This window comes from Polypterus senegalus, chromosome 10 (assembly GCF_016835505.1).
Source record: "Polypterus senegalus isolate Bchr_013 chromosome 10, ASM1683550v1, whole genome shotgun sequence".
In the NCBI taxonomy this organism is placed as follows: Eukaryota; Metazoa; Chordata; class Cladistia; order Polypteriformes; family Polypteridae; genus Polypterus; species Polypterus senegalus.
The window spans coordinates 134,841,689-134,850,800 of NC_053163.1; the positions used below are offsets into that span (position 1 = coordinate 134,841,689).

At 41.8% G+C, this 9,112-nt stretch overlaps 1 protein-coding gene across 1 annotated transcript in view; it reads left to right on the forward strand.

Annotated features, from left to right (window-relative positions):
* Positions 1 to 9,112, forward strand: part of fbn2b (fibrillin 2b) — a 46,318-nt gene extending 37,206 nt beyond the window's left edge. Inside the window, exons 46-65 of the mRNA XM_039766780.1 lie at positions 1,064 to 1,180; positions 1,300 to 1,428; positions 1,533 to 1,652; positions 1,745 to 1,870; positions 1,952 to 2,104; positions 2,186 to 2,251; positions 2,355 to 2,480; positions 2,597 to 2,716; positions 2,803 to 2,925; positions 3,008 to 3,139; positions 3,233 to 3,358; positions 3,668 to 3,874; positions 3,955 to 4,080; positions 4,158 to 4,280; positions 4,358 to 4,474; positions 4,735 to 4,863; positions 5,101 to 5,220; positions 5,407 to 5,638; positions 5,730 to 5,898; positions 5,996 to 9,112. Coding sequence (XP_039622714.1) covers positions 1,064 to 1,180; positions 1,300 to 1,428; positions 1,533 to 1,652; positions 1,745 to 1,870; positions 1,952 to 2,104; positions 2,186 to 2,251; positions 2,355 to 2,480; positions 2,597 to 2,716; positions 2,803 to 2,925; positions 3,008 to 3,139; positions 3,233 to 3,358; positions 3,668 to 3,874; positions 3,955 to 4,080; positions 4,158 to 4,280; positions 4,358 to 4,474; positions 4,735 to 4,863; positions 5,101 to 5,220; positions 5,407 to 5,638; positions 5,730 to 5,898; positions 5,996 to 6,367 — 2,933 coding nt within the window. The 3' untranslated portion in view covers positions 6,368 to 9,112. The remainder of the gene's footprint in view (positions 1 to 1,063; positions 1,181 to 1,299; positions 1,429 to 1,532; positions 1,653 to 1,744; positions 1,871 to 1,951; positions 2,105 to 2,185; positions 2,252 to 2,354; positions 2,481 to 2,596; positions 2,717 to 2,802; positions 2,926 to 3,007; positions 3,140 to 3,232; positions 3,359 to 3,667; positions 3,875 to 3,954; positions 4,081 to 4,157; positions 4,281 to 4,357; positions 4,475 to 4,734; positions 4,864 to 5,100; positions 5,221 to 5,406; positions 5,639 to 5,729; positions 5,899 to 5,995) is intronic.

The window sequence follows — 9,112 nt, forward strand, 5'->3', positions numbered from 1 at the left end:
GCTTTTTTTAATTCAATTTTTATAGTACAATGAAAAAGAAGCCAAGAAAATGTTAATAGATGGTCTACTCTCTATTTAATGCTAGCTGGGAGAACTGATACTATCAAACTGATAGCTCCTATATCCTTTCCAGAATATCCCTATACATATTAGCAGATTATTTTTTTTAAAAAAAAGTTAGAAACCATTTTAACACCATTTATTTAAAACTCAAAATTACCATACATCAAAAAGGTGATTCTACAGAGACCTAAAGCAATTTATACAAGCTTGCTTTTGCATATCTCATGAATAGCTTTGGGTATAAAATCACTTCAAACTGTTTTAATGGCTGTATTTGGAGTAGTACCAGATAGGATTAAAGTGTACTGTGAGAAATAGTTGCAATATCCTGTAACACACTTCTACCATGTAGACTTACTTTGCTCAGCTAGCTGGAAGAATCCCAATCCAGCTCTTATAACTCAGTGGGACAAAATCAAATTCTCTGTAACAGGATCTTTTCAAAACATTCTCAAAAATCTGGCAAAAATGCATTAATATAACTCTAGAATAAGCATGCTAGGCCTCTATCTTAACTTTCTTATTCTACTTGCTGTTTTATCATATATAAAGAACTATTTTAGATGTGATCTTTATTAGTATTGCTCTCTTTCTTCATTTTGGGTGGAGGTTGAATGCTGAGTTCTATTTTTTTCTATTTCTTTTATAGTTTCTATTTTTTTTTACTGAATTTAAGACATATTTACTAGCACAGTACAGGATGGGTTAAAGAAGGTTTCTACGTGCTTGGGGTAATGTTACTGAATTAACAGTGATATTTTAAAAACGGGTCTTGATGGTTTGTTTTGTAGTTGCCGTAAAGATAATGACATATAGATGACACATGTTATAATGAGAAAAGTTTGCTAGAAGGGTGGATCCATACTACTTAGTGAAAACATACTCTATATAGCTGTGAAGGCATAATTATGCACAAATAGGAATAGGCATTGGTGCATAATATAGTCCATAGAGTTTTTAAGTAACGTAGTTCTAAGTAAACATCTATCACCCTCTGCAGATATTGATGAGTGTGACCGGCAGCCATGTGGAAATGGCACCTGTAAGAACACGGTGGGCTCCTATAATTGCTTGTGCTTCCCAGGCTTTGAGCTGACTCATAACAACGACTGTATGGGTAAGTTGTCTTCTGCCAAATATGTGTGGAGTGAGAGCTTCTTATTGGGCTTGTATTTGTTGTCTTCCATTCTTAGTTGATGGGTAAAATGGAAACTTGATGTTGGTGTCTGTTTTCAGATGTGGATGAATGTTCAGCTCTGATTGGCCAGGTGTGCCGTAATGGTCAGTGTATCAACAGACTGGGTTCCTTCCAGTGTCTTTGCCAAGAAGGCTTTGAATTGACACCCGATGGAAAGAACTGCATTGGTAAAGTGAACATTATTGATCTAATATAGTGAACTCTCTGAGTTCTGACAATCTATAACACCTGTAATCCTAATTTGAGCCATCATCCTTCCTTCCTTTCATAGACATCAATGAGTGTATTAGCTTCCCTGGAACCTGCTCTCCTGGCACATGCCAGAATCTGGATGGCACATTCCGCTGCATCTGCCCTCCGGGCTATTCAGTTCAGAATGACCACTGCATTGGTAAGTTTATTTCTGGAGAACCTGTGGGCTTAATGTGATTGTATGCTGCTTACATACAGCCCAATGTGTTAAGACCTGCACTGCCTTCACAGATATTGACGAATGCAAGGAGGAGCCCAACCTTTGTATGTTCGGGACTTGCACCAACATCCCTGGTGGCTTTCAGTGCAACTGCCAACCAGGTTATGTTTTGTCTGACAACGGCAGGCGCTGCTTTGGTAAGCTATACTAGGTGAGTTATATTATAATGCATTGTCAAGTGGAAGCCACCTAATAAGCTAGAATTTTTTAACTAATAGACACACGTCAGAGTTTCTGTTTCACCCGCTTTGATGCTGGCAAATGTTCAGTACCAAAAGCCTTCAACACAACCAAGGCCAAGTGCTGCTGCAGCAAAATGCCTGGTGAGGGATGGGGAGACCCTTGTGAACTTTGCCCACAGGAAGGAGAGGGTAAGGCAGTGTTTTTATAGTCTACTATCTTCTCTTAATGTTTGATAATAACTCAAGACCACAATGGATTTGTCATTTCAGTAACCTTCCAGGATCTGTGCCCCTTTGGCCATGGGGTGATCCAAGGCAATGGGAACACCCGTGAAGGTGAGCAGCTACCTCTTCTTTTTATAGTGCTTAAAATATTAAGATGTCAGCAGTTAGTATCAGAAAGCTGATGGCAAATCCTGACCCCTTTTTATACCTACAGATGTAAATGAGTGCTTAGAAAACCCTGGTGTTTGTGTGAATGGAGTGTGTATCAACACAGATGGCTCATTCCGCTGTGAGTGCCCCTTTGGCTATAACCTGGACTACACTGGAGTCAACTGTGTTGGTAAGGAGCTGTTACAGCATGAGGTGTTGGAGTATTTAGGCATAAGCTAATACTTCCCACAACTCTTGAGAATCCTTTGTGGATCTCACATTTGGCTGAACGTTTTTTTTTTGCAGACACTGATGAGTGTCTAATTGGCAACCCCTGTGGCAATGGAACCTGCTCCAATGTTGTGGGTGGTTTTGAGTGTGCCTGTGATGAAGGATTTGAACCTGGACCCATGATGACCTGTGAAGGTAGGTATTTTAAAAAATCAAACATACTGTTTTGAAATCATACAGCACTGACAAATAGCCACACAAGCTCTTTTCCTTACTTACAGACATCAACGAGTGCTCCCTGAACCCACTGCTCTGTGCCTTCCGATGTGTCAACACTTTTGGCTCTTATGAATGCACCTGCCCAGCTGGGTACACCCTGAGGGATGACAGGCGAATGTGCAGAGGTAAGAGATGACTGCACTGAGGCATGGATATGGTAGGTCCAAATCTCCTCTGACTTACTCCAGTCTTACTTGACTCCCTAAGACCAGGATGAATGTGCTGAGGGTCTGCATGACTGCGAATCTCGAGGGATGTTGTGTAAAAACCTTATTGGGAACTTCATGTGCATCTGTCCACCTGGTATGCAGCGCCATCCAGATGGGGAGAGCTGTATTGGTAAGTAACAAAGTAATCTGAGCATAAACATAATGTGACTATGGTGCCGCTACACTTGTTCACTTATCTGTCTGCACTCGTTTTCCATATCAGATGAGAATGAGTGTCGCACAAAACCAGGCATCTGCAAGAATGGCCGCTGTATCAATACAGAGGGTAGTTTCCGATGCCAGTGTAACGAGGGTTTCCAGGTCAGCGTTACTGGCACAGAGTGTATTGGTAAGTATTCCATGATGGACATTTGGAGCACCAATAAAATGTGTGTCATGCTGGAAAATTTCTAATATAAATTCTTATGTAATGGTCACTCAGCTTTGACCCTTAAAATATTCTTGATGGGACAATTAAGCATCAAACTACCTGACAAACACAGAACACACCAATTAGAGCTACTCAGACCATAAGTATAACTGAATTTGATGTCACTTGTTGGGCTATAGAATTGCAGAAATCCCTTCATCTTTGCAAGTTTTACATGTCAATGCTTCACCTATTGATCTGGTGTGTGTGTGTTATCTTCCTTCTCAGATAACCGTCAGGGCTTCTGCTTCACTGAGGTACTCCAGGTCATGTGCCAACAGTCCTCTACCAACCGCAACACTGTCACCAAATCTGAATGTTGTTGCAATGGAGGTCGTGGCTGGGGATCCCACTGTGAGATCTGCCCTCTGCCAGGTACCACACAATACAAGAAAATGTGTCCATTAGGTCCTGGATACACAACAGATGGAAGAGGTAAGAGCTGAACAATTGACTGGCACACTGTCATACTGCTGCCTATCCACTACTCATTTTTTCTTCAAATCTTGTTTTAGATATTGACGAGTGTCGTGTACTGCCAAACCTTTGCAAGAATGGCCAGTGTGTGAACACCATTGGGTCATATCGTTGCCACTGTAACAATGGCTACACCAGCGACCTGACCAGCACATCTTGTGTCGGTATGGCATGGACAGAGAAGGCTGCTTTGTTCCTTAAACTTTGCTATTTGTCTCATCTTTTCCTTCTTTTCCCACAGACATGGATGAATGTGCCCAGTCTCCAAAACCCTGCAACTTCATATGTAAGAACACAGAGGGCAGCTACCTATGCTCCTGTCCCAGAGGGTACATTCTGCAACCTGATGGCAAAACCTGCAAAGGTAACGTACCAGTTACTTAGTCTTCTGTGCAGATTCTTGACCCTTGTCCTAACACTTGCACTCTCCTTCCCATTCAGACCTTGATGAATGTTCCACTAAGCAACATAATTGCCAGTTCCTCTGTGTGAACACCATTGGAGGTTTCACCTGCAAGTGCCCGCCTGGTTTCACACAGCACCAGTCTGCCTGCATTGGTAAGTATGATCTACATGCTTCTGCTTGCTTATTGGGAATGGAATGATGTTATTTCTTCACATCAATTTATTGTACCTCAATTGAGTTGATTTCTCTTTTGATGGTATTGTTTTACCGGTTATAAACCTATACAAATGATAAACAAAGTTTTCTTATGTTGACTTAGCAGCTGTGGCAGATCCATATAGAATTCTGTCAGTGGTTTCTTCAGCAGCAAATTATCACTTTTGTTCATGTTGCTGCTGATTGTATTTTTTAGACAATAATGAGTGCAGTTCCCAGAGCAATGTGTGTGGGTCCAAGGGAATGTGTCAAAATACTCCAGGAAGCTTTAGCTGTGACTGTCAAAAGGGATTCTCTCTTGATGGAACAGGGCAAAACTGTGAAGGTAAGTTCACTCTTCAGGGGTGTGGCCTACTAGAATTTTGTATTTAAGGAAAAGTGGTTGCTAGGACCTTGACCTGTTTCTCAGTGATCTGAGACATACCACTGGAGCTATCTGGGGACAAAGTACATGTTTTGCTCCATTGAATATTGATCTGGAAGACTGTTTACACTTTTGCTTTTTAGCACTATCCCAACAGCAGGTGTTTTAAATGTACATTTTCCTTCTGTCTAATTGTAGATGTAGATGAATGCGTTGGAAACCACCGTTGCCAGCATGGCTGCCAGAATATGCTGGGTGGTTTCCGTTGTGGATGCCCACAAGGTTATGTTCAGCACTACCAGTGGAACCAGTGCGTAGGTATGACTAATTTGTTTTCTATGTAAGTGAATTTATGTAGAACCAGAATCACTAGTGGTCAATGAGGACACTGACCACATTTCAGCATGCCATTCTGATATGTTTGCAGTAGTAAGGCCTGGTTCAAGCAGAGTGCATCAACTCTCCTCTGTATCACTAGTAATTATGTTGTTTTCTCATCCTCAGATGAGAATGAGTGTGCCGGAGCACAGATCTGTGGCTCTGCCTCCTGCTACAATACACTGGGTAGCTTTAAGTGCGTTTGTCCGTCTGGCTTTGATTTTGAACAAAATGCTGGTGGCTGCCAAGATGTAAATGAATGCAGTTCAGACAGTAATCCATGCAGCTATGGTTGCTCAAACACTGATGGTGGCTACCTGTGTGGCTGCCCAGGTGGCTACTTCAGAGCAGGGCAAGGGTAAGTGTACCAGGAGGTTGATAGGAGGGGTGCTGTTTGGACTGTCTATCTGAGAGAAATAGCTGATTAGCTTTTTTTTTGGCACTTGCAGCCATTGCATCACCGGTGCTGGCTTCAGTCAAGTCCCATACCTGACCTCACAGCCGGAAGAGGATGATGAGAGTGCCCTTTCCCCAGAGGCTTGTTATGAATGCAAGATCAATGGTGACCAAAAGAAGAGACGCCAGAGACGAAACATTGAAGAAAATGAAATACAAAAGGTAAAGAGGAATATAGCCCACGCACACAGGGCTTTATCACATAGGACCACCTATTCCTCACCTAACGTAAGTCTGTTGTTTTTTTTTTTTTCTTCAGGATTCCCTAAATCTAGCCAGTGTAGACATTGATTCATCTATACCAATGAATCTGAGTCTGGCTGCTATCCAGAAGGAACCCATCCTTGAACTATTGCCTGCAATCGAACCCTTGGAGCGGCATGTACGCTATATCATCAGTAAAGGCAATGAGGATGCCCACTTCCGTATCCTGCAACGACGTGATGGAAAGAGTGTGTTACGATTTGGACGCAAGTTACCTCCTCCTGGCAGCTATCGACTGGAAATTGCCAGCGTGCGTCTCTTTGGGCCACAGGAGCTGCGTCACCTGGAAGATGAACATGACATAGACTACCTCCTTGGGGAGACTGGTGATGCCCTGCGACTCAAACTCAACCTTCATCTGCATTAGGCATCTGAGACTCACTGCCTGCCCTTGTCAGTGGCACTGCAGAGATGCTGACACTTTGGAAAAAACAGATTCTTCTTCTACTGCCAACACCCCCTCCTCACCCCTTCCCACTTTACCTTACCTGAGCTGCAGTTGCCAAGCTGGAAGGCACCCCCAAGTCATTTGAGGTTTGTGTTTCACTTCCTAGAGAAAAATGAAAACAGCAGATTGTCATTCAGTTTGACAGCCATGGGAAACGAAGAGCACCACAGCCAGAGATCGACAAGGAAGCTTGTTCAGTTTTTTACTTTCTGCTGTTTTCTTAGTCTGGGAAAGTTTGACACTTTATGTGCCCCCTGCTGTTTCTGCTCTTACACACTGGAAGGGCTCTTAATCAGCTACAGATACAACCTGAAGGGCTGCCAATGTGTTCATAAGTGCCTTACCCAGTGGCCTCAAATCAGCACTCTCTTTACTGTAATGCTAAGGGTGCCATCATCCTGGGGTCAAAGGTGAAGTGTTAGCAGTGTCTAAATTCACGTTTAGTCAGTATTCTGTATAATGTTAAAAATTAATTTAAAAAAAAAAAGATAGATAGAGGACTGCAAATGTTAAACCTCCATTTCAGGACTTGGGCAGAAGTCCGAACGAGTGCAATAACTTGCTGGTGCTGTTTCAGGGTCAAAGGTCATCTCTCATTATTTCCTCTGGTGTTTCTGTGCCTCCCGGTGTGTGCGTGACAGTATCATCATGTGTGCAGCTTTCAGTTGTGCATCTCTTAAGAAAATTGCAAATTGCTACTATTGCTTATACAGTATTAATAGAACTTAAGCAGTGTTGGCACTGACTGTATAGCACAAGCCCCTCAAGCTTCCCTCCATTAGCACAAATACCACTTTTTCTTTGTACAGCATTCATGGAAAATTGTGTGAAAGTTGCATTTTTCTCTCTCCATATGGAGAGGGTCCTGTACATGCTAGTTTTTCCTCACCTCTTCCAAATCGGCTCATGGTGCTTCTTGGTGAGTAACAATATGACATCACTATCAGGGCTGCCGGATGGGGAGGAGGTAAGGCCATTGTGTTTGCGAAAATACAGCTTTTGGGTACCAAAGCAAAAAACCTAACAAAGCCTGTTGAGCCAACGTAAGTTAAAGATGGAATTTCAGCTCAAAAAAAAGAGTGCATTTAAACCTGCAATCAATGCAAAATTCAAGCAATTGTCCAAAAATGAAACAATTACCTCATTTACATGCTGTGCCTTGCTGTGCTATCCTTAGGAATAAGCACCTGTTCAATCTGCTGTTGCTGGGAGCAATGTGTGCTTTTTTTTTTTCTTTTGATAGGTTTGGATTGACATGTCTGCAGAGCACGCCCATCATAATTCGCCTCCATACTTAATGACCACCTCACCTTTCCATAGTGATTTGCAATTCTGTAGTTAAAGGGCTTATTCATTTAATTTAGTCACAATTTCTCATGAGGTGTTACTTTTATGATGTTTCTGATATTCCTTTTAAATACTGTTCCTTGTCTCCTGCAGTTGATTGAATGATTTAACTCCAGTAGTTGGAGGGCAATGCCTCCACAGACTGGGGGCCTATTAAATTCCACCCTTTAAAAAAAATTCTGTGTTTTTTTTGGGGGGGCATGTTTATGATTTAGATTCACCCCCAAGGTGTTGATGAGTCTTTTTCATGAAAAGGTGTCAAGGTTCCTTTTTTCCTGTAGCTTGAAAGCATGTTCAGCTTGACCTTTCATTGGAGTCGGGGGGCATGTTATGCTGCATCAGCCTCATGCACACCACCAGCACACTGGAGCACCCACCTCACTGAAAACATGTTCATCAGGCGTTTAAATCAGTGGTGCTAAAAGATTGCCTCCGAACAGTCCGGGAATCGGAAAAGCAGTCACATTACTAACATTCTCTGTGAGGTTTTTCATTTTCTCTTTAATTTTGTTTTATTTTTGCAAATTGTGTTTAAAGCTGAAAAACCAAATATTTGTAAACCTGCTTTTAAAACTAAGGTAAATGTATATTTTAAATGAAGTGTAGATGTTTTTTTGTGTTTTTGCTTTTGCCAAGGCTGCCTAATACTTCTTTCTCTTTTTTGTGGTGGACTGCCTGAGAGCATTAAGGTGCCAAGGCCTAATTATTGAGACACTTGTGCCCATCTCCTACTTCTGCTTGGTTTTTGCAGAAGTATATACTTTTTGAAGGATACAGACATGGCACTTTATGTAGACATGGCTTGTCTGAAATGAAAGTTTGTGTTAACTGCTACCAAACTTCTGAAAGAAGCCTCAGGTGGTAAAGTGTCAAACAAGCCTGGCAACATCCCCTCTAAAACCCATCGGTTTTGGTACCTGACAGCTCTTCTCCCATACCTGCGTACTGTACTCTGCCTTGGATATATTTATGCATAATCAATCTTTTTTCTTTTTTTTTTTAAACTGTTTTCCATGGCGTTATTCTTATTTTAATAACTTTGCCACTACATGTAAAAGCCGTGTACTGTATACCAGCTGAGTGTGGATCTCGTGTCTCTAGGTTTTTGTGTGAGCGACTGAGCTAGAAAGCATAGTTGTCTCTATAAATGTACTGTCCTCTTTTAAGAGAGTGTGAACACGTGATCATACCAGCATGTTGTCCAGTGGGAGCACATAGTCTGTACTTGCAGTTTTATTGGCTCTGGCAGACATTTTTTGTTTGTTTTTAATTTTGTATCTGAAACATCTGTGGCAATAAAAAATATTGTGGTTTATA